Source organism: Genypterus blacodes, unplaced genomic scaffold (assembly GCF_046128005.1).
Source record: "Genypterus blacodes isolate CSIRO-AG114 ecotype Tasmania unplaced genomic scaffold, CSIRO-AGI_Gbla_v1 ptg000133l_1, whole genome shotgun sequence".
NCBI classification, from domain to species: domain Eukaryota; kingdom Metazoa; phylum Chordata; class Actinopteri; order Ophidiiformes; family Ophidiidae; genus Genypterus; species Genypterus blacodes.
The window spans coordinates 803,685-829,230 of record NW_027466935.1 but is presented as its reverse complement, the minus strand read 5'-3'; the positions used below and the strand labels follow the sequence as shown (position 1 = coordinate 829,230).

The window sequence follows — 25,546 nt, the reverse complement described above, 5'->3', positions numbered from 1 at the left end:
CACTCGCGCACCAGGAGGTACTGCCTTGTGAAAAAACACAGCTTGGATTTCAAACACGGGATAGAAGCGCCCCAAAATGCAAAGATTCAGCTTTTAGACTTTTTGAGTCCATTTCAAAATGACACATTAAATTAACGAACAGCGAAGCGTCAAGCGAAATAAAGGTATACACGTACACGCACGTGCGCGCACACACACACACACACACACGCACACATACACACACATATATATGTATATATAAACAGCTGGCTTTTGTTATTTGACATGACTATCCATTACTGCCCTGCTGTGTGCCTTATGTGTCAGAACAATGACGGAGTGCCTCATCACTCACGGAGAGCGATGCAGATTCACTGTAGGTTTTGAAATGTATTAAAGAGTCTCTAACTAATGTGTGGAGTATTTACTCACTAGGGCTATTCGATCCTTACAATGTATAAACATTTTGAATATTAAACTGTCCGTTATGTCTGAAATAGTGTGAACATTAGCTGAAATAAAAGGAGATCTGCTCTGCCCTTGTGTTACTTCATTATACCTTTAAAAACATTTCTCTCTCAGTAAAGAATGGCAGTTTTTCAGATACAACCTTTGATCCCTCAGAGTAAAATCAAGGCCTCTTTTTCACCAGTACATAGATTTAATATTTCTTTTTTTTTTTTCTCTTTTCTTTCTCTTTTTTAGTTCTTTTTAGGGAATGACGACATGCTGGGACAAATATGATACAGTCTTTATAGGTGGTTCCATCAGTCTTCTCAATCTGCCTGAAATGCGATTCATCACTGCTTACCCCCCCGCCCCCCCCCCCGCCCCCCTTTACCGCTTTATGCTTACAAAGTTGATATTTTTACATCAAAAGGCAGAAAAGGTCCAAAAATGAAAAAAGGAGAAAAACAAAATAAAGATTAATATCCCCTTATAGTTCTTTTGTTGTTGTTGTCGTTGTGGTTGAATGTTTCCGTATAGTTTTCTGTCCTTCTGTAATGTTCTTCAGCAGAGCTTAGTAGTCAGGTGATCTGATTGTTTCAGTATCTCTGTGCTGTACATGTCCAAAGCATGGTTCACACGGATCATCTCACTGTTGTTGAGCTTGAGCCTATGCTTTAGCATACAAGAGAAGAGGTCCAGCTGGGGTTTGCCGGGCGCAGATGGAGGAGCTAGGCGGTTAATCCGATCCCTAATGTCCAGTAACAGGAGCATCACGGACGAGGATGAGTAGAACTGACTTCCCTGGGTGTACGATTGGTTGACCTGCTGCACGGCACTACGGAGCAGGTCGGCGTTAAAGCGCAGGCTGTAGCCGAACACTTGGATGTCGGAGATTTTGATGTAGATCTGCCGCTTGTTGGGGTCTCCCAGATCCACCGGGCCCTGTCCCGTGTCATTTCGCAGGCCAGTTGGGATCTTAGCGCGGCTTCGCAGGTAGATGTGCACCGTCTCGAAGAAGGTCTTCCACCGGTTGCCAAGCAGCAGAGTCCAGTTAAAGCACTGGGAGTTCTGCAGGCGTATCTTCTCCCAGCGTGGGTAACCGTGTTCACCAAAGGGCATGCTCCAGCCTTCTGAGTGACTGCCACTGAACGGGTTGACATAAACAAAGAACATGGGATCTATGCTGCTGTTTCGCATCTGGCAGATCTTCATCGACAGGCCGATTATCATGTGGAGGTAGTCCATCCGGTTTTTGTTACTCTTCAGCGTCAGGGACATGCGTTTACGCCATCGTGGGTCGAAGAAGGTCTCCAGGCGGATCTCGTTACTGATGAAAGTGGTGTGAATGTAAAGCCGCGAATCCATCTTCTGCAACAGGTATTTGAGCTCCAGGTCCTGGAAGTCCAGATCGGTTTCAAAGCTGATGAACTGCTCGCTGCGTTCTGAGTCCACGTTCTGGGGCTCGCAGCGGCCGCGGTACAACTTGTAGCCCTTGTTGCAGGAGCCACATTGGGAAATGTTGGCCAGGCTGCACATTGCGCAGCTGTTGTTGCCGCCGATGACGCACGGGATGGGTCGCTGGCATAGGTTGATGCCTGTGTGGCAAACGCACGTCCTTTGGCTCTCCAGAAAGGTCCCCCAGAAACCGTTCTCGTTACAGTAGAGGAAGGACTGAACCCTGTTGAGCCACTGCATCACAGATCTATGTAGGCGGTGAGAAAGAGAGAAAGAGAGAAAGAGAGTGAGAGAGAGAGAGAGAGAGAGAGAGAGAGAGAGAGAGGGAGATGGAGATTAGAAACTACTGAGCATTATCTACTGGGTTCTGCACTTTCTCTCATTTAACAGGCACGATTTATGTTTCTTTCCACTACCAACTTACATATTTTGTTGTATTTCATTCAAAGTCATATTTCAAAAGCCTCGTTATGCATTTTAAAGCACAGCATGTACCGTTTTAGCTCACAAATCCACAGTGTTCTTCCCCTGCCCGCCCGCCCCCCAACATCACAACTTCCCTTTCAGATTCCTGGTTTCACACACCAAGATGAAAAAGATGAAAGCACTTCAAAGCACCAACCAGGAAGAGTTTTGACAATTCTTTGACAATCTTGACAAAAATGATGAGACAGCTAAAGAGCATTGAGTTTTTTCAACCAAATGGACTTTCATACTGCACCAAATTGAATAGAAAGCAGTGGGGGAGAGACGGAGGAAATGAGCAGTTTATTTTGTAAATGGTTGTCAGCGGTGTTAAACACACACAGTTTGAAGGAAGTGAGGTTAAACAAGGAAATGAAATCCTGTATGATCCTTTCATGTTGCTTGTTACAGGCTGGGGAATAAGATAATGTATTCAGCTCAACAGAGAGGAGTAGCTTTATTTCCCTCAAGTGGTGCGCTTTACTTGTTATTCTTATCTTGTCTCTTCTTTCCCCCCCTCAGGCATCATTTCTTGTCATCTTGACACTGCTAGAACTTCTTTTGTGACTACAGAAGGTGAATTCTGAATTCTGATTTCTCAAAGAGGAGGGATGGTCAAGGTTGGTCAAGGTTAGCTTGACATGTTAATGAACCTGAGCGTTAACTATGACGGATGACATTGCAGTCTGAGGCAGGCCGGAAAGCCCCCGAGCTAAACCCCAAACCAGCCCGGAACAGTTCCCTAACAGAGGACAATGGGAACAAGCTTTCATCCTGCCAACTTCTGCTCCAAATTGGGAATTGGTTAAAGTCAAGGTTTGTTAGTTGTGCATACAACACGGTATGAAATCAGGCCTTTTTCAAAAATGCAAATGTCTTCCGGGCCTGTGATGCGTCTTATTTTGCATATCTGAAGGAAATTCTGTGAGAATCGTAAATCATTCAGTCCTTAAACTGCACTGGAGTGACTGACCTGGCAATGGTTGTTAAGATTCGAAGTCTATCATGCACAATTCATGAATGATAATGTAAAGTATGCAGATTTTATATTATTTTTAATTATTAGGCTTACTTAGACCTGCAGTTTGTAATCAACAAATACTGCACAGATATTATATATTTAAGTTTAACACTAATATTTATTGAGCTCCCTTGTATTTATTGGAGTTACATTCCTATATTCATGCCAACAAAATATTTGTCAAATCCACAGGTTTTATGCACAGAGGTATAACATTAAAAGCTGGGGATTTCTTTTTTTCTTTTACAAGAGAAAAATAGAGCACTGAAATCAAATGAATACATAAACATTTTCCAAAGATGGCAGAGGGTTCCTTTTCAGAACAGTAAACCTGAATGTGAGTTATGGGACCTAATAATTATATTCATTGTATCTTAAAATTTATTTCTCTAAACTTTTCTTCTTATAAGAATCTACTCCACGTTGGATCTTGCCCAGATGAATTGATACGGCACACAACGGAGATCAATTCCACAGATGCTTCAAATGTGAAACTTTCCTATTATTTTTTATAGCCCATTCATTATCGCATTTGATACAGACATGGCCATTACGATAGCGCCTTTGAATTTATTTGCAATAACTGTTGGGACATCTAGTCTGACATACTGAGCTAAAATATGTTCCATCATGCCGCCTCCTTCCAAAAGAGATTTGGGAGGATCCTGCTGCTACTTTTTATTTTTTGCCTAATTTGTTTCCAGCTAAAGCAAGTGGCTCGGGCTCAGATTTGCCATGGGAAATTAGATAGAAATAAGTGGGAATGGACAGCATTTGTTTCTACAAATCCTCGCATAAGCTGCGTTTGTAATGCAGCATCAAACCGATTCTGGTCGCCGCAGACAAACATCACAGCTCCCTCATGCGTCAGAGCAAAGACAAGAAACATCAGAGATTGAAAAGGACTTAAGATGTCTCTTCAAAGAAGCACACAAACAGAAAGACCTGATATGGCACTTGTGTGTTAAAATCAATACAAATTAGGAAGAAATAATAAATCACGTGGAGGCTACACTCAAATTTGTAAATATGCTCGACTGTGAATATGAATATTTAAAGCCAATGCATAGCCTGCATGCAAATGATTTGGCTGGGAGTGATGCCAATTCATATCTGTCACTATTAATCATTTATACATAAGGAGAAACTGCTACGTTCACTCTACTTGAGGCGAGCTGCTGTGCTCATTAGAGAAAACGCAACAGCAAACCCATTACAGTTCTGCAGGAAAGTTTCAAGTGGAGTCCTGGATTAAGTGTTTGTAACTGAAATTCACATTGGTGGGCCGAGATGATGAAAGACATTTGTACTCTGCTGCAGAATCAGAAGACAGATTTGAAGCCTTACTTATGTTCCTACTCATAGTAAAAATGTTCATCTCACACTGAGCTCATTTGCAATCGGTATCCGCTTCAGTTTCATCTGCAAAGTGGCAAAAGCATTTAAATAAGGCTTTACTCCTTTTTTTTTTTTGATCATATACATTTGACATGAAACACAAACATAAAAGTTTGCCTTCATGATGAAAAACAAAAATCCTGTTGCTCAATGCATAACATAAAATAAGTTATTTTCTGCTGCCTTTTCTCTTTTGAAGACCAAGATCAATTTGAAAGCTGCAACTGGTTCTAATGATGCATGCTGCTGACCCTGTGGTGTACATTTGTATCACAGATTGGAGTTTTCAGTCAATATGTAAGCCCTTAAATTCATATTTCTGCTTCTATGTTGGCTAATATAAGTAAGAATTGAAAGATGTATGGCATTGACAGCTCTGTCTGTACTGGTATTGATGATAAAGATGGTTTGTGATGTAACTTGTTCTCTGTGAAGGCTGTAGCTCTCGCCTAGTCCATTCTTTTGATGTCTCTCAGCATTTGCAGTCCATTCTGAGATGCTTTTATATTCTACTCAACATGGATTTAATGGAGTTAAGATCAAACCGCACGCTCCCATGCTCCCATTCCAGCTTGGTGGCGCTAAACCCACGTCTCACGCCATTCACTGCTGCTCCGAATGTAAATACGCACAGAGTAGCAGGTAGATGACAGCATCATCCACCTTATTGTGGGTCTGGAATGGGAACTGGAAAGCATCCAAGGAATATCTCACACGGGGTCCTGCCTGCCTGTAGTCATTTAGAATCCAAGTGTGCTCATTCTTGGCCACTGGGACTAGGAAAGGATGATTTCCACATTATCAGCAGTCTGTGTAGTCTCATTGACAGGTTGAAGATGTGCTGAAGGCCTCCCTGAGGTACCTGGCACACCCTGTAAAAAACCTGAGCTGATGCTGCTGCTACACGTGGGTCCCTCCTTCCCCCGCTCAGCTGTTTTTGCAGCAGGCGAGGGTTGGATTCCCTTGTTTTGTTGACGTGCTGGAAGAATGTGCACTTTATTCACTCAATGTGTTCTGATACTAGGTCATCAGAGTTGGGGAATGCAAACTACAAATGGCTGACTCCATTTATAATCCAGTGAGGAATAGACACAGATACGGCATGATGTCAACCCTCACAAACGAAATTCATAATGAATGAATCACAACTAAACCAGGTTATTTAATAACAAAACGCATGACTCTCATATGATATCTAAAACCTGATACTCCATCAAAAATCCCTTTATTGTAAAATGTAGTATGTGTAAATGTAATGTGTCAATGTAGCCACATAACCTTCTTCCAGTAATGCAGTTGTATACACTCCCTTTTCCTAATGGCCCATTGAAAATTGCTTTACTGCGTAGCATGAAATGTCTACAAACACGTCACAGTGATTTAAAGCCCTGCGTCAGTCGAAGAAAATGATTTGGCCTCGGTGTATCGATCTGTGCGAGTCGCGTGTGTGTGTGTGTGTGTGTGGGGGGGGGGGGGGGAGCACACGTACATTAGAAGCCCAAAATGGTGAAGACGGCAGCCGGATGCTTTGATCAGCGGCGATACTGTCAATTTCATTTTTATCGAAGTCTGTTTTAAGATATGAAAAAATAAATATCACCGCAAGACGTGCTGAGGTCAGAATCGCTTGATCAGAAAACAAACTGGAGTGAGAAGAACCCGGTGTTCTCACCAAATGTCTGGCTGAGCAGAAGAGGAAAAGATTCTTTAGAGATCAGTCACAAACTAAATAGCACAAAGAGATAGGAACTGTCTCGAAGGAACGTGATCACTTTCCCTCTTTGAGTGATGAGTAATGTTCTTTAAATCAACATTTGGTTATCTGGTTGAAACATCTCCCATTATTCTATAGTCCCTTTATAAATAAAAGTAAAAAATAGATTGAGTTGTTCTGAATGGCCAAAGGTTCATTCTGGGGGATTAACGATGAATTTGGGGATCACTGCATCCCAAAGAATCCGGCCTAATTCACACATAATCTGCTTGCTTTAATCTTCTTCACCAGAGTGAATCATACTCATCATATTGTGTTCAGCTAATATAATGACATTATGGCTTTAACACAGTTGGATGGTAAATGCAGATTTGTGTTCTCTCAATGTACAGATCAAGACTTCATCAGCATATAGTAGAGTACATCATATTGATCTACTGTACACTGGTTCATTAGTGGCTGGTCAGAACAGGAAATTCACACTCATACATATATATACAGCATATACTGTATACAGAGATGTATATGTGTTTGAAATTGCGACTGCATATGCAATCTTCTGTTAATAAGTTCACCAGCCCAGTGTAAGCTGAGAAAATGAACACCACACATGCATGTAGAGCATATGCACAGATAGGAGCTATTTGTTTTCATCAGCTTCTAAAGCAGCCTTCTATATGTGATGCAGAGCACATTTTCACACAAGCAAGCAAACAAACACGCTGCTCTTGTTTCCAGTGCCATCAGGCGCCCTTGATCCGTGCTTCATGGAACAGGGAAGCGAATACTGCCGCTCTTTGATAACACTTCAGCATCAACCATTGCCAAATCGCACGTACACGTACGGGCGTCCTCCTTTTCTGCTTGTGAAGTGCGGCTAAAATTAACGTTTTACACACTCCCGGAGTGTTCCAGACTCGCTTAATGTGGCAGGGAGGAGCCTTGGATATTTGGCATAATGTGTTGTGATATTTCCCACCGTGAACAGAGAAATCCCTCGCATTTCGTGCGGCGATGACAACACGGGGACATCTGCGGCGAGGCTCTTAGGCTGCGGCGGCAGTAGGTGGTGACAGATGTGTGCGCTGACCTATCCAGAAAACTCCCACCGCTACACTTTCCTCCTCAGACTGCAGCGAGGCACACAAGAGCGAGCGAGCGAGAGAGCGAGTGCGCTTTGGGCATGTGCACGCCTCAGCAGTATGTTGACTTGACGGACAGTAACAACAGAGGCCCAAGTTGAAGTTTATGATGGATGACATTGCTTCTGTGTTCGCTCCATGGGGCAACAATTGAAATAAAACTCTGCATCAACTCAGAGGAGAAATTTCCCTTGATGTTGTCACTTAGTTTAGAATATATTTTCAGATCGTTCTATCTTACTTCTATCTAACCAGACACACAAATATCCAAAACAACACACACCTAAAAAAAACCAAGACCCTTTGTTTGTGTCACAGTGTGAGTCACATCTAATCTCCATCATGACGGTGGGGAATATTCTCGCACCGATGCTGCATTTCTACCCACCTCTCCCTAGGCATCTGGTGGTTGGGATTGTGGTGACAACGGATGCTGAGGCCAAAGAGCTTGCGGGCGGTGCGCTGGATCTTGAGTCGTTGGATCTCCAGGGAACTCTGGAGCAGCCGGTAGCGGGCTTGCAGGTCCCAGTCGCTTCCCCACAGGAGATGCACACTGCTAATGGGCAGGAAGTGAGTCGAGGGCAGCCGCTTCAGAAAGGACTTGAACTCGTCTGAGAGGAGCGGTTATAAAAGGGAGAGAGGGAGAGAGGGAGGGAGGGAGGAGAGACGGGGAGGAAATTGAGGTGGACAAGCAAAAGAAGAAATGAGAAAGATGCAGAAGTGGAAAGTAACTAAATGCATTGATCTAATAGTGTTCCATCCATCCATCCATCCATCCATCCATCCATCCTTCCTTTCTGTCAAGCACTGTTAGATTTCACACATACATTGTAATATTATATTACTCCACTGCATTAATCTCTCTGCTGAAGTCACAAGTTATCGTCGAATTTCAGGAGTCACATTCAGCTATTATCTTTCCTCCCTCCCTCCCTCCCTTCCTTCCTTCCCTGTTGTCTGTAGATCAGTTTCACTCTTCCTTGTATCCTTTTGTCCTGTCTTCCTCATTTTGGCGTTCATTTTTTTCTTTCCTTCTATCTGACTGTTAAGAATGAAAATTCATCTTTGCCTTAACTATCGGTGCTTAAACATTTGATACATTGCTACATTTTGCAGTGGCTCATTGATTCAAACGACTCTGCAGCTTTTATAGTATTGCCAACATTTGATTATGTGTTCCAGTGGAAAGATGGAGAACGGCAGAAAATTTTCAATTTATTTACAAAGACGTTCTTAATACACAATGAGGTAAATCCGGGGTGTTTACATGCTCAGGGGTGTTGCGTCCCAATACACCTGATCTCCCTTTTTTAAAGCAGCACGGTTATCTGACGAGCTCAGTCAGGTGTGGGCAAAGCAGGGAGAGATGGAAAACGTGGGTTCCCAGGAGGAGGATTAAGAACCACTGGGATAAGGTACTGAGTAAAGGAAACATGAAGCTTTGTAGGTTTCTCCATTTCAGAATGTAAAGCTGAGCAAATCTCCTCTTAAACGAAACATTGCTCCCCGAGAGATCTGGCCAACCAAAATAGGAAAAACCAAGAACCAGACCGGTGAGCTGCGAGCTGGAAAGTGCTGCTAGAGGCGGGCGCCGAAAACAAGCAAACTCTTTCAGTCGAGCAATGCAATTTGATGATAATGTGAAGAATATTGCGGTGAATAATGTCAGATCTATATTGTCAAACAAAGGGGTTGGTCAATAAGTACACAAGATTAAACTCTGATCCTGCTCATTTCAGATCGATATTGATGTTCTCTAGTCGTTGTTAATAATGGGAAGTATGTGACTTCCGTTATTCAATAGCTGCCTGGGTGAGCATGGGCAGAGAAATGAGAGCGACTGTAACTGTTACTGTCACTCCCACAATGTCTCTGCTCCTCTGTTCCTCCTTCTACCGCATACAAAACTCTCCCATCTCCTCCTCAGACAACCAGCCTGAGGTGCAGAGTTCAGCACTCTGAGCCCCTTTAGAGCTTGAAACTCCATCAGAAGTAAGCGTGGAGATTTACTCGAAACTATTCCAGTAAAAGAATCCTGTGAATACTGGGAAAATGTAAACGAAACAGATGAGACAATGACTCAATAATTACACAAGAGCTTCATTTCCTCTTTATATTGTCAAGAAATAGTGTTGATGCAACTGTACATAAATTGTGTTTGGGTTATTGTTGCTATTATCCCCTGCGTCCATTGGATTTAGAGTGTTTTTAATTTTCAGGACATTTTATGAATTGCTTGTATAGTGGCTGCAATATACTGTACATCAATCTATTCATGTTCAATACAAACTAATTCATTTCTTTATGTGTATTGAATCCTCCTCTGCTCTACGGTCCATACATATATTTATCTGTCGCCAGCAGCTTTTATTGGGACACCTTTATAACACATCAATAATAGATAAACAAGGTGCCTTGTCGAGTTGGAACAGGGATGATGTTTCCTTTTTTTAGCTTGCAACTTCTATACTGTGGAAGAGTGTGTGTGTGTGTGCTGCAGTTGCGCTCTTGATATGTGTGTATGTCTGTGTTTGTATTAGCCAGCTACTTTATCTGGGTCATAGCATGCTGCATATGTTAGCAGTCTTTTCCTGCTTAGTGTTTATTCAGTATTGCTTTGCAGGCATATGTGCATACATTTGTTTGTACACACCAAATGTACAAATGTGTGTGTGTGTGTTTTTTAAAGAAGACTCCCAGGCCATTAACATTGGTAAAGTTAATAGGATAGAATACTGTAATCGAGAAAATGTTCAGACTGTGCAGGCCCAAATCCATCAGATGTGACACAGATGTGTTTTGTTAAAGATGGGGAATCATATTGACATTGTTTCAGGGGCATTTTCATATAAAGAGGCATATTCATATCATGTATATATAACGTGGGATGAAGTCGGTACAGTTCTTTGTCTCAGTGTGCACGGGAACAACCACTGCTCCACAACAGCCATAATTAATTGGCTTCCTATCTTCTCCTCATCCTCATCATCAATATTTAGTAAATTCACAGTCAGTTCACGTGACATCATCCTCAATGACTAATTGACTAACTTTGCTATTGTGCCTTTTTCAGGTTCAAGCTACTGGGCAAACGCCATGAACGGCCTACATCCTGCAGGCTTGCACTGCTCTGCTCCACTTCCAGGGTGATAAACACTGGTGTTAATCAGCAGCACAGTTTGTGGATTCGCCCGTTTGACACTACAGCTGGTGCTAAATTTCAACCAAATTGGGACTGTTTAAAAGTGATTAGCTCTGGTTGTCTAGCACACAATCCGCCACATTATGAGCTGCAGGAATTCTTGCACATTTATTTCTTTCTAACTTTATTTTCAGATCAGTTCAGGGCATGTTATGTTCATTTTGTTTTCAGCCTTGTGGAGGGTTCAAGACACAGAAAGTTCCTACGGCAAATTCCTGCAGCAAGAAAATGTTACTAGAGCAAAATAACAACTTATGAGAGGACACTGGGTCCAATATATCTTACTGTGCACTCCAACCTGCTTTCATTAAAAAAGAGCCCTTTGTATGATGGAGAATACTACTTCATGCTGGCAAACGTAATCACTGTTATCCATTCTTTGCAAACAATTACATGAGGATTCCCCTACAGCAGATCATAGAACCGATCAATGGGTAACTGAGAAAACTCACTCTTGAGTAGGTGTGGGAGGGAGCCAGGAAACACTAAACTATTGAATTTTTAAACTGGGTGTCAGCAAAGTCACCTCAGGGCAAAAAGGTGCTGAGATACTTCTGTGTGGGATTTCAGCTTCTCAGGCTTCCTACTGGGTTCTGGTTTTGATCCCACAGTCTGAAAACACGTGTGGGTTAGCGAAACCTGGAGACTCCAAACTGCTGGTATGTGTGAATGTGAGTGTGAAAGTGTTGGTCTGTGTCTATGTGTTGGCCCTGTTAGACTGGTGACCTGGACAGGTTGCATCCTGCATCTCACCCAGTGGATGCTGGGATGGGATCCAACCCCCTGTGACTCTGCACAGCATGAGCAGGGTTAGACTAATTCCTAATGCAGAGTAGAATTCATTGAATCATCATGGGAAATAAAGAAAGAGAGGAATTTTAAGCTCACCAGAGTTCTCAAAGTCCTTATAAGAAGTGGCCCATGTCTCAGACATCCCCAGCAGTGTGTTCTCCATGATCTGGATGTCGGTGATGGGACAGTTGCACTGGGGATACTCCTCGGCACACTGACAGATGCAGTGGTTGTTGCGACACACATATTCCCCTTCGCCATTGCACATTATGTAGCTCAGAGCCGACTGAACAAACTTCTCCTGCAGATAATCGGGGAATATGGCCTGAAGACCTGAAACAGAGAAACAGCAGAGGAACTTTATATGCAATTTGAAATGTGACAAACACATAAACAGTCTTTTGGGAATCCAGGAAGAGAATATGCAACTTCTTTATTTTTCTTCTGTAAGTGAATTCAACAAACATATGTTCTTATTTTCTTTACAGTAGCCCACAAAAAGATGACAAAATTATTATTCTGCAATTGTGCCGATGTTCAACACACACACACCCGACTATATTACAATATAAAATGAGGGAAAACACACAAAAAAAGCAGAAACGTCCCTTTTTGATCATTCTCAACACTAATGAAAGTCAAATTGATCAGCAAGAAAAATAGTCATTGAAATCACTTCTCCATATTAAAGTAACAGTTATTTGATTTGTGTTATAAGCACTTGTTTATTTGTCTGAAGCTCGTCGGTGTTTGACTTTGAGCCGTCTTTCCTGTGGTGCGCGATGTGACAAATGTAGCAGTGATTGATGTCTGTTGTCTCGTGGTGTGTTGGTTTATTTAACAGAGAATCCCCCCCCCCATCCCTCTGGGTATATGTTGTTCTGAGTGTGTGTGTGTGTGTGTATTCGATATTGAAATACCTCTCTGTAATACCTGTGTGTTTCCATTTATGTTTCAATGCAGTTTGAATCCTGCCCTCCGCATTGTTCTGCAAAAACTAAACACTAAAGGTGATGGTTGCATTTCTAATCTTTGGGTCTGTCTTGACTTCAAGAACCTCTTCACTCTTACCACTGACAAGTTATTTAAATTTTCAGAATCTGAGCCAATCCATATCTCCCCCATGGGATCTTATACAACTGGAGTGCTGACAGCTAACAGGAAAGCCTTTCTCTCCGGTCCAGGCCAGGAAAATAAATCCCTTGCTCTACAAGCCACTGGATTGGAAAAGAACTAAATAGATTTTTCCTTCTTGTATGAAACCACATCTTGGCAAGGCAATATTTTCTTAATAGGTTTTACTTGAGCACAAACAGTGCTTCAGCAGAAAATATGCATCCAGAAACCGGAACACAACATGTTATTGAATGATAAATGATTGTATTATTTTTTTCCATGCAGGTATTTTTTCCAACCTAAAGGTGAAACACGAATTCATCCATGCAAAATCAACATAATGTAGCGTGAATGAAAGGTAATGTAATCATCCCATCCTGCATGGTACACATATATCATTTTAGTGTCATAGGATAAGATCATATTTCTTATGCATGTGCATGGATGGAAAAAAATGTTTATGAATAATAAATGAAGATGATATTATTGATATTAATAGTTAAAATACTTGTATCAAAGCGTAAGTTGTGAACATAATTGGAGTCATATTGCTACACGGTACGTATATATGAGGCTGCCAGGGCCTGAAGTTTCATCTCTGCATGTGTGCGCCAAATTCACTCCATCACAACGCAAACGCTGCCCTGCTCTGTAAATAACCTTGCCTGGTGCCCATTTGCTTTTTCAAGGGTTCTCTCAGTTCTCCACGCCTCATACACCTCAGAACCACTGCCCATCAGCGATGAAGGGAGCAGTGGCTGTGAGCGAGGGAGGGAGGGAGGGAGGGAGGGAAGGAGGGATGGAGTAAAGGGGATGGATGGATCATATCTGACCACAAAAGAGTTGGGTTGCACAGGGCTTTTTCTCCATCAGCCCTGTCTGCGGCCTCTGGATCCAATATTCATTTAGCTTGATGTATTCCTGGGCTTGAAACTTTAATGTGATTTGTGGGAGAATCCAGATGGCAAGTTCACGGATCAGCGCTGCTCACTGACAGTGCTGGTGCCAGCGGCTGGGTGCACAATAACACCCAGTCTCTCAGCCCCCCCTCTCTCCCTGCTCTCTGTAACCATGCCTCATACCCTCCCCGCCCCAACACCATCAACACACACACACATACGCCTACACACACACGCGCTTTCTTTCAATGTGTTGGAAGACTGCGGGGGGAACTATTCAGGACACTGACATAAAGCTCAGCACTATCACTCCTGCAATCTCTTGTTTTTTTCCGACCCCTTTCCTTCTTCTCTCTCACTCTCACACACATCTATCCTGTCTCACTTCATTACGCTCTCTCCTTCTCTTGCACTCTAGCCACACTCATGCACATGTCCCCCGACTTGTCTCCCTCATCCTTTTGCTCTCACCGACTCCATCAATCACTCCCTTCATTACCGCGTCGTCACCTCCTCTCCTCTCACCGTTCGCCTCCGCCGAGCACGTGCTCAGGTTTTGGAAATTTGACGCCTTGTACTTCCAATTCCGCTAGAGAAATGATGTCATGCAATAAAAATAAATCAATCAACATTTGTTAGCAGAGTGAGGGATGAGGAAGAGAATTGGACCCCTCAGGGTGAAAGAATGAAACCAGAAACTAATCAAAATAAAATAGCTGCCTTTACGAACATCGTTGCTCTTTTGTGGCTTGGAGCAACAACATGTTAACACCGGGCGGAGGCAGGTGTTTTTTTTCCGAGGAAAGCCCTCAACGTTTCGGAGTAGGCGGGTAAACCTCGAATCCTTAAAGAGCTGCTGATGAAATGAAAGGTGAATATTGGAATTCCCATGTAGCCGTTTGATAACCTCCAACTTCATGCTCTGTCAGTGCACATAATTCCCTGCTACCCCATACGCCTGGCTCGCTCTAAATAAATAGGGCCTCAAAATGGCAGTTAATCTTGCGGCATACGTCGTAAGCTGATGTATTTCATTCACGTACGCTGGATGTCGACGCTCCGGCGTTCTGCGGAAAAAGTTGAGACTCTGCATCTGTGACTTTACCTGTTCCTTCCATCTCTTCTTTTTTCACAGTGTGTCCCATTTGTGCACGGTGATAGATGGTGAGTGTAAGCCGCAACCGAGGCTTGTAACTGCCTTGGCTAGCAGTCGCCTGCTTATTGCAATGCCACGCTCCGCCTCATAAGTTACACTTTCATTAAAGATTAATTGACCATTGTGTGGCCGCAATTTCACAAAATAATCATTACTTAATCCACTGGTGCAATAAAGTGAATTACCTCAATAGGGGCATTAAATTACCATTGGAGGTTATTGTTGCAGCCCTGATACAAAATCAAAGACCTCTGAAATGGAAGAATGCCTGATTTTACCTTAGTGCAGTCCTGCCTGACCTGCCCTCTGTGTAGAGAGACATACACACACACACACACACATGCAGAAGGGGCTCACAGCTTTTAGGACTTGCTGTGTTGGCCCATTTCACGCGAGGGCTCCTTTTGAAGTAAAGGTGCAGCTAATGTAGCTTTTTATCCTCTATTTATTTCTTTGAATGTCACCATTTAGGCCTGTAGTAGCGTGTGAACTCATGCCAAAAGACATGAAAGAGGAAAACATGTTCGGCTCGTCGCATATCCTAGTAAGTGCGGAATCGAGCCGCGGCAAGAAATCACACTGATAATATGTTGCCATGTCTGTTCAGACTTAATAACAGGGATTTGACGATAATTGAGTCAATATTTCCATTTCATACATCAAACATTAATTCATTTCCTTTCCTTAAAGCGCATGAGTGTGTGTGTTTTCCTTCCTGAGGACTCTCTTGAGGTTTATTTCCTTTTTATGCATGCATGAACACTTGGCCATGCATAGAATGTGACAGCAAAACAATACAGACGGAGGAAATCCCATTTACTAGAACACATTCACACCCTGCCTTCATACATGTGATAAACCTCTGTGTACATGGGTGGAAGTGGAGGACTTTGATGCTGCCCGTCCAGTCAGCTCTTAGATTTAGCTTTAGAAAGGAGCATTTATCTATACCGTTCATCTCAGCGGTGAGAAATATCCGTGAAAGCATAAATTACATTTAATGATTGTCATGGTATTCAAGGTTTTCCGGCTGCTGCTGCCTGAAAAAGGAAAAGGCTGAAATTGCTGATTTATTGCCAGTTGTGCTGAACACTCAGGTTGAGCCAGGGAAAAAGAGTAAAGTTAGTCATCTTTTCTTTCTTCTGTGGACAAACCTGGTGTATAGAGAATGAAACATGGATGTTTAGCTGTGAGTGCTTGTGTTTTTGCAAGATGTCTGTCCTGTAGGTACATACAGTATAATATGTGGTGCACAAGGTCTTAAGCATTCTGTCGCAATTATCACACTGAATATCAGTTGGGTGTACATCACTTTAAGGGCCCAGCGTGTAATTAGAGATGTGGATGCTGTTGGCTGCTCGTGTGCTTCAGTTGCACTCTTCAAGCTGTTCAGTCATGTGCCGCCATGTGTCCTCGCGCAGCAGTGGCAGTAGGGCCTCGGCTGGTGCGAATTTTCTGCTAGTGTGACACATTCACACAAACGCACACACACACAAACTGCCGCACATTCGGACACGCACGCCCTCGTTCACAAATGGCATGTTCTACAACAACCCAAGAGAGGGCGAGAGTGTGACAAGCTGTGACATCTCCATCTCAGCTATAAAAGACACAACTGCCCTTAATGTGTCAGGATGTACAGTTTACACATTTCACACCAGGAGGACAGATTTATGTCATCACAGAGATTGCAACAAAGATTCCTAAATACGGTAAATAATCAGATATATGCTTATATTGAGGTTTTAATATCCTTTTCCAACTATTCTAATCAACATTCTAATCTGATTAGATGGCAGGTATGGGTGTGGACTCATTTTTGGTCACATTACACACACATCAGCTGCAGCAGAGCTTGTTTGTGGCCATTACCAGAACAATGGGGGTTCCAGGGCAAATTCTATTACGTGGCGATGGACGTGGCATTCAAGGGAACTATTTACCCTGTTCCTTTTCCACAACAGTGGAATGGATATTTCGTGTTTCGCTTTTTTTCCCCTGTCTGGGATAGTAAAGCAGCAGGACCCCAAACCAGCCTGACCTTCAAGGAGAGAGGAAGAGAGAGAATCTACTGCATGTGTGTGGATACAGTGGAGCTAATGGACTAATGGCAGCACAGAGACAGCAGGAGAGTAGGACCCTGACATTTTGCACCAAGACATGCTTTTAGAGCTCCACTTGGGAGATTTCACTGGCCGGCAGGAGTTTATCCCAGTGTATTTTAAAACACTCAACTGCTTCCTGCTCAAAATTGCTTACATTGTGCTGTATTTGGCTGAAATGCGGAGTGGAGTGTGTGTTATTTGTTGTATTCTATCACATATGCGGCCCTTTCTCAAAAAATGTGCTTCTATTGAAACACAGGTCCTCATACTGTGTTCGCGACCCAGGAAAGACCCTTACAAATCAACCACAAGAAACGATCAGAAAATAAAGAAACCGCGATCAATTGGTAAAACTGAATCTGTCAGAGGAAGAGAAAATGGGAAACCACGGGCAACCAGCAGCAATGGCAGCCTGGAGGTGGCAAGAGTGAGTGGTGGGGAGGGGAAGAGATTTATGGTCATACCAGCCCAAAGGGAAACTCACTCTTGATTGACCACTTCCAATTGAAAGCTGACCTCCAGGTCAACGTGGAAAGATTTCATCGGCTGCTGGGGTTTCAGCATGTTATGAATAGGTGAGGAAATGGGTGCAGCCATCCATCTAGAAAATGATCTGCTGTTATCAGTTCTCTGGGCGCAAGGACGTATGTTTGCACAGGTCTGACGGACCGAGTCTCATCAAGAGCTGCCTTCATACCCGGGTGTAAATAACTCAAAAGAATCTCGTAAAAGTGTACAATTTGTGATGTCATGTTTTAAAAAAGTGTGTCCCGGTTTCTGATGGCAAAAAAATGAAACGGGGGAAAAAGTGGCTGGACAATATTTGTGCTTGGGAGTGCAGAGAGTTTAAATGCGAGACAGAAGGAGTGATTCAGAAAGAGATGAAGAAGATGAAAAAGCTTCTCTGTGTTGATTGTTGTGCTCATCCAACATTTACTCTGCATGTTTTGCATCACAGATTTCACCCCCCAGTAAATTATCTTCTGGTAACCAAGGACATTGTGTTTACTGACACACTTTACTCTCCAAATCAATTCCTCCAGAAGTCTCTCATCAGAATAAAACCCCCAGAAGGACTTAATTGATTTGTATGTTTGTTTGTTTCCCCCATAATGTTTGCAGCATTTTCACTTGAAAAGAGGGACGGGCATCGAGCGTCAGAGCAATGAGAATCTAATTCATCACTCTACGCACGACTTGCCTACAGGGCCAGTTTAATTTATTTTCACTTCACCACTTTGAAAACTGTTGGCTCAGGCTATTCTAACATATTCATAAATCTTTCAAGATGGGCTCATGGCTCTTCCGAGATAGGCTCTTCAGGAAAGTGGAGACAGGGAGCGAGCATGTGGTAGGTATTGAGAAAAAGCAAATGAGTTTGCTTTTGTTTTTGTGCTAATTTATGTCCGGCGTATTGGTGGTTGGGTCCATGTGAGGTAATGGCTCATGGAGGATCCGGGCTCTTTTATTTTCCTTTGGCCCTGTTAATATATGTTAGCAATTTGCTTTTTTATTTCAACCTCCCACCACATGCTTTGTCTGCTCTTGTTAGATGCTTGATTATGTGGAGGATGTTCCTGTCCTTTGTGTAATTTAATCACAGCCTGCACTGTTCAGCCGCTTTTCTTTACACATAGCATTTATTCAAATAAATGAATCAATGATACAAAGCAATAGATGGCATGAAATGAGGACCGCCTCAGTCTTGTGAAATATGAGATTTTACAGGTAAACAATGAATGTCCTGGGCATTTAATTGGCACTTGTTAATCCTGTGTATCATTCATTTCATTCCCAGCTCTCTGTCTATTTTTACTTTAAGGTCCCTGTGGAGGCACAAAGTGAGAATCCAGACAAACCAATATCACTGTGTTCCAAAGCTTTAGCCCTGAGAGGATACAACACATAAACCAGAAATTAATTTGGGAGAACAAAAGTGTATTTAAATCACAATTATTGTAACTCTTTCTTCAGTCAATTACAGAAGCAATTTGGAACTTTCATTTACTTTGAACTGAAGGGAATAAATAAACTGAGTTTTATGATTAGCAATTTATGATCTTCTATAAATAACAGTCTTTTGCTACATGTGCATTTTCCTTTCTTGGTTATTTGCAATATGAATTGAGTTCAAAATCATATATGAGCTGTATGCTCAAGGTAATAAATTTGTCGGGGGGAAGACAGGCAGAGAGAGAGAGAACGAGAGAGAGAGGGAGAGGGAGAGAGAGATTCATTTGTCCTGACAAAAATCAATGGGTTCCTCTAGCAGGAGCACAAATCTGCCAATACAGCAGTGTAGAGACGATGCAATCCAGCGTGAAACGTGCAAAAATGCAAAGCTGAGACATCCACAGTCAAATCATTAAGTTTAAGGAAAGGAAAGTTTGGTGTTTAAAAGATCAAAGCAGTGCTAAGTCATGCATTACATTTAAGGTGGAAAAACATGTTGCACTGCCAGCTTTAATTCTGATGACAGTCAAAAAAAAGTGAAAAAGGCATAAAGTGCAAGGTGTTGGTTAATTTGATAAACATTTTTACAAAGTAAAAGCGTCGCAGGGAGGAGAGCTGAGGTTTTTGGGTGAGCTTTGATTGGTCGCTGCCTTGATTTCAGATCCTGCTACACACTCCTTATCTCAATCTGAGTGAAAGCGGAAGGAATATTCAAAGAGTGTCATATCCGCATTGTGTTATCTGTGCCTCACAGCTCCGCTCGCTCGTAGAGAGAGGGGGGGGAGAGACGGAGAGAGCGAAAAATCCCTTTTAAAAAATGTGGTTATTTTTGAAGTGACAGTGTAATGTGTTCCCAAAATAAATGTCCCCGAAACTAAATTCAGCAGTTTATTTGTTGCCCGCTTATTACCTCTGAACCACAATGCCGACTCGAGCGATTTTAAGGCTAATCACACCAAAGCCAATCACACACAAAAGAGTTTAACAAAAAAATAAAAAGAAGCCGGTTGTGGGTTTCTAATAGAATTCTTGTATAACTTCTCCAACAATGTCATTTAGATGTATGCCTTAAGGCAGATAAAGTGTTTAGGCTCAGAGGCAAAGAAGAAAGGTGGAAAAGAAACGAGTATGATTAAAAGTTTAATTAGAAGAAGGAAATTGAGTGGGTTTTCTATTACTGCATCCGTGTTGTAACTCATGTGGCGCTGCATACTAATACCAATAAACTCATTTCCTAATTTAATTTATAAGCAATTAAAATAGCCAGTGTAGATTAAGGCATTATAAAGTTCATTCATTTTCAAAGGACAGATTTCACATGGTGGTGGTGGAAAACAGGTGAACACGGAGATTGAAATATAATTGACATAGAATGCTGCTTTTTTTCTAAATAGCTCCTCTTCCTCACCCTGACCCTTTTGGCTTGAACACTTATGTGAGCGCTTCTCCCCGAGCCCCACTGCAGCCAGGAGAGGACTCCCAAAGGCCCCTCGTTAGAAATCACACGCCATTAATACACAGGACAATGGCATGCCACTTAAACATCACACGCGTGATAAATGTTAAATCTAAAATTCCATTTTAACTTAAGTGTACGATGAGTTGCACATTTCGCTATCAGTCAGTGATCCGTGACACTGGCCAGATGTGACTCCTCCCTACGGTTTAAATGCCAGAACTTTTGCATTCTGGCTAATTGTCTGCTAAAAGGTCAATAGGCATTTGGAAATGAGACACACGGTGGGTGTTCATTAGATGTGCAGAGAGCTCCGAGTGCTTGTTAGACTAATCCTGGGTCCAGACAGTGTTTTGCTCCTTGGGGGATAGTTTGAGAAAACCATTTATGGCATGCTAGAGAGTGGAGAAAGGCTGCTACAGCTGCTTGTCTACTGTATTCACTCAGGCCCATGAAAAGACACACTTCCCCGCCTCTTTGTGCGTGTAACATATGACAACCATCATGACGTGCTTTATGGAAGTCACTATGGGGCATGCGAGTTGTTCCAAATGAATGTCATTTATATATACTGCATACCTCTTCTATGTGTCCCCAGATGGTGATAAAGATAATGGACCTCTTCTTTGTGTTCTGTTCTCTATGCCTTTTTCTCATCAAACCATTATTACCTTGAATTTTTAAAATCATTTTTTTCTCATTTCAGTCGAGGCACAGCAGAATCGGAGAGCAATTCCAGCTTGAGGCCTATTTTCATTATTATGAGCAGTTAAGTGTGCTGTGCGCAGGGGATGTTGTGGCAACCTTTTGCACCTATGGTGCAATTGGAAAAGATTCGATGTGGGACTGAATAGAATCAATTGTATATTATCTGTAGGTGTGTTAGCATCACCCATAGCTAATCACAGCTTAAAAGGTGTGATCTCATGATAGCCTGTGATGGAGAGAAGGGGACTCTTATTTTTCCACATGTGACTGTTCAGCACATGTACATATGGCAGCATAGATATGCCACCGTGGATAATTATAGCCATTTTAGGTAAAATTACAAAATGACTGGTCATACTGAAAGCCTTGTTGCCATGGATTCAGCACGTGACAATGAATACAGTCATTTCTTGTGCGATTGAGTGGTTGCATTCATTTACTTGCTTCTGTTACACTGTCAGACCTGGGAATGAAACAGTGACAGACTTTCCTGTTCAGAAAGAGAAACGATCATGATTTTATTCTACCACATTGTGTTGTTCATAACAGCCACAGGTCCGTCTCTAGTGCAGCGAAAACTGCAATGTTTATGATTTTACAAGTGGTCAGCAGCACTCACAAGTCCCTAATGTACAGTAGGTGGAGGATATGGATGAGTTCTCTTCCTCACAGTCCTTGATTACATGAGCCGAGCCTCAAGGATTATTCCTGTGACCGGTTCTTATACCTTTATATGCTGCCTGTGAGTTACTAAATTAGAGGACATGACATCTCTGTCCATTGCTATGGTAATGTCACACGGTTGTACCATTCCTCCAAGCCAAGTGAAGTGAATAAATTAAAGTCTCTTTGCAAGCGTTTCACTGATGTGACAAATTGGTTGTCTAATCAGTTCTCGCAATTAATTTTGATAAAGCTAAAGTGCTTATAATAGGCCCTAAACAGCAGTCTACTTACACTGCGTGTGCTGTCTCCTAATTCAGTATAGTGGTCATATATGACTTGAGCTTTGAGGGAATATACTGTATTACGTACATATGTGTTCTCTGTTTAGATCACTTAAACTTGATTTATGAGTTAGAGTAGATGCGGTAACTATGTGTCTTAAACAAAAGAGACACAATGGTGCCAATGCTGCAGAACGACTTTTAATTACGGCTAAGCGACATTTACACGTTTTAGTGACTGTTAATTGCTGGTTGCTTGTTTGTTTTTCAATGAATGTTGAGTTTGTACTTTTTTTTCACTTGAGCAGTATAAGTCACTTTATGGCCTGGTCACAGTCCAGCTCATGTCGGAATCTTTTCTTTACAGGTTTGGCCTGGCCCCACTCCATCTTCCTTAGGGAGCCTGCACAAAGCCTATGGTTCTCTGTTAGGGACTGTCTAACTGCACATATTACTAATCTGTAACTGAATTTGATGGTGAGCCGATTCACAGCCTGGTAAGTCATTTAAAACATATTCTTAAAAGCCATTTGTATCATATAATCTTTTGTGTGTGCAGGACTATTACCTTGCTTTGTCAATCTAATTTAATAAGAATATGTCCAGATGAAATTGAGATAATTTACAGTATGTATAATGATTTACTGATGTCTCCTGTATGTTTAACTTTATATTTTTATCATCTATATTGCCCTTGTAGTAGTTGATAATATTATCAGTACTACTACCACTACTACTACTACTAATATTAATAATAATAATGATCTCTGTCATTACTTAACATACATCATCATCATCATCATCAATCTTCTCTGACTGTGATCAGTTTGATGAGTTTTCCACCACCTGTTATTTTAGACGCGTTTTATGTGAAAATATGACATTTTAAGAATTGATTTAGAGTGTGAGCGTCTCCATAAACACAGCAAAGGAAAAAAACAGACCCTGCTTTGTGGCATCTTGACATAGAAGGAAAGATGGCCTTTTGACTAATGTTTCCTGACATATGTGGGTATTTTTCAAAAGACAGAACTCCAGTCATCGGGTAGATAAGAAATGTCTCCATAATGTTCTTCTCATTATTCCTGAGGAAGAATAATAACACAGACTGTACTGTCTGCCACAACGGAAAAATTAATAACCCGCAGAAAGCATTAATCGCACAACACGGCACTGAACGCACATCAAGAAGTTGAAGTGAATGACAAGGATTCTATCAACTTTACATAGCTAGGAAGATAAAAACGCTCTAAACACACACAGCTGCTATGATATGAAATGCAGATAATGTTTACTAGGATATTAAATGACTAAACTGGCTAATACTTCGACACGTGTTGAATGAGTCACAGCATCAGCTTGGTGAAGAATAGTCCCTATAACAGGCAGGAATGACAATTTCTCTTGAAAATAAAACCAGGAGCTTGCACAAAGGCATGCGCACACACTTCGTCCCTATATAAACTGCATAAAAGCTGAGGCCACCCTGAGGACCTCTTCTCCGTTCTCGCGGGGTAAGTATTGTGGATGCGTCTCAGGCCTGTCATTCCTCAGTTGTGTGACGAAACAGTCTTCAAAGCAGAAAGCTTATACATTTTCTGCATAACAATAAAGGTTTTTCAAAAACCTTCGTATATGTCCTTTGAGTAAGTGACAGGGAAGGACTTGAAAGCGTTTCTTTGACAACCCACATAGTTGAGTTTAGAGGACAAATAACGGTCCCTTTAGAGAAGAGGGAAAGGTGGACTGAATACAAGACTCTCAAGTTCATGAACGCCTCACTCTATTCCAGTTCTTGGCCAAACATGCACTCTCAACAACTGCCACAACTATAAGACATTTTCACTCCTCTCAAACTTCATACTGATCAGTAAATCCTCCTTATTCCGTCCGCTGTGTGTAATAATCAGTGAAATGGAGCATATTTTTGTTTGATATTCCAGGGACCAAAGGAAATGCCTCATTAACGCTTTCAAAGAAACACTACAGCTAAAGTTTAAGATGAATTTACACTGCATTAATTGTTTTGTTCTTTACTCATCATTCCTTAATGAAGAGTTGCAGTTTGCTTTAGTGGGAGTTCGCACAGTTGTGTTGTACAGAGTCCTTTACTTTGTTCAAAGACTTGAGAGTCGTTCTAAAACAAGAGCAGACATCCGTAACCACAGAGAATCATATCACAATCCCCAACAGAGCCGGGAAGAGAACCTATCCGAGTCCCAACTCCAATTAAAAAACGTACTGATCTCCAATTCTTGACAAGGCACAAACCATTTCCTGTGTCCACCTAAGAGCAATTATTATTGTCAGATTGTAGAACCCTCCCGCTCAGCCTGAGGTAAAACAGATTGTTGACCCTCCGGCGTTTACGCTGCATAGCCCACCACCCTGCCGCCCTGTGATTCTAGTCTCTAGATCATCTGTGTTTGTTTACCTTGCAGATGGAGCTTGCTTTCGGGGCTCTGCAGAAGGATGGAGCTAACAGAGTCCAGATTGTCATAGCTACTGCATCCCAGCGGCCCCGTCCGTGTCTCCGTCACCTGCAAGAGAATTAGGGACTCAAATGAAGACAATATTGGAAGACAGAGTGAGGACATGTGTGTTTTTTCTGTGTTTATGAAGAAATGCACACCAGGGGATTGAGACTCATTTTGTCTCCATCTTTGGACCAGCTGCAGTGTTTCTTCCGTTACAGTCGTACACACATATAATACTGTACATCAATAACAGATGGGCAAAGTTACGGATCACAAGACCAACCAGCCATTAAGATCATCATCTTGTAATAAGATGTTAACATCTGTTTATTACTGCTGTCACACAGGAACACAGGAACGCTTAGTACAGCATTTTATTCATTGATTGACTTAAGACTTTCATATGTGGTGATTCTGAGTTTGAACACCGTTGGGACATTACAGAAAAATGAAGAATATACAGTGAGGAAATGCACTGGGACAGGTTCTCACCCTGATATATGTTCTATAGTGGAATTAATTGTTTCCAACAGCCATAATGTGGGGGGTAATCGACTCAAGCCTCAATAGACGACTTAATGGTGTTTTAAAACAGCACCTTTAGACATAAAATCTTTAATATAGGCACTGGTGGTATGTGAAATTTGCTTTTAGGGTGTGATCTCTTTTAGATTCACTTTAGAAAAGCCCTTTATTCTTTTGAGAGAGATACATTGATGGGCACTTCCCTCGATCTATGTCCTTGTTCTCCGCCAAACAATGAGACAATCGCAGTGTTCTATGTTGCCTGTCCCTAAGTGCAGTTAAAAGAAGTAATTATGCTATTCAGATGGGAAGCGGCCGCTTTTAACAACGCACGGCTTCCACGTAGGAGACTTCTGAAGAGGCTGCCTCTTGAAAAGAAAGAAAATCTCTTCTCTTCTCCTTTCGCCTTTGCTCAATAACTTCTCAGAGTCACGCTTTATGCTACTTTTAGAAGGTTCCCGAGGAGATAACGGGGATGCGGCTCGGCAAAGGGAGATTAAAGGAGTAAAAGAACAATCTTGCATTTAAAAAACACTCAAGTGTTTATTCCTTTGGGGCTTCTTTTGAGACACTTCAACAGTAG

At 42.0% G+C, this 25,546-nt stretch overlaps 1 protein-coding gene across 1 annotated transcript in view; it reads right to left on the bottom strand.

Annotated features, from left to right (window-relative positions):
• Positions 1-993: 993 nt before the first annotated feature.
• brinp1 (bone morphogenetic protein/retinoic acid inducible neural-specific 1) overlaps positions 994-25,546 on the bottom strand; it is a 62,106-nt gene continuing 37,553 nt past the window's right edge. The window contains exons 4-7 of the mRNA XM_076164165.1: positions 24,396-24,501; positions 11,718-11,954; positions 8,016-8,238; positions 994-2,134 (exon numbers count right to left, since the gene is read on the bottom strand). Coding sequence (XP_076020280.1) covers positions 994-2,134; positions 8,016-8,238; positions 11,718-11,954; positions 24,396-24,501 — 1,707 coding nt within the window. The remainder of the gene's footprint in view (positions 2,135-8,015; positions 8,239-11,717; positions 11,955-24,395; positions 24,502-25,546) is intronic.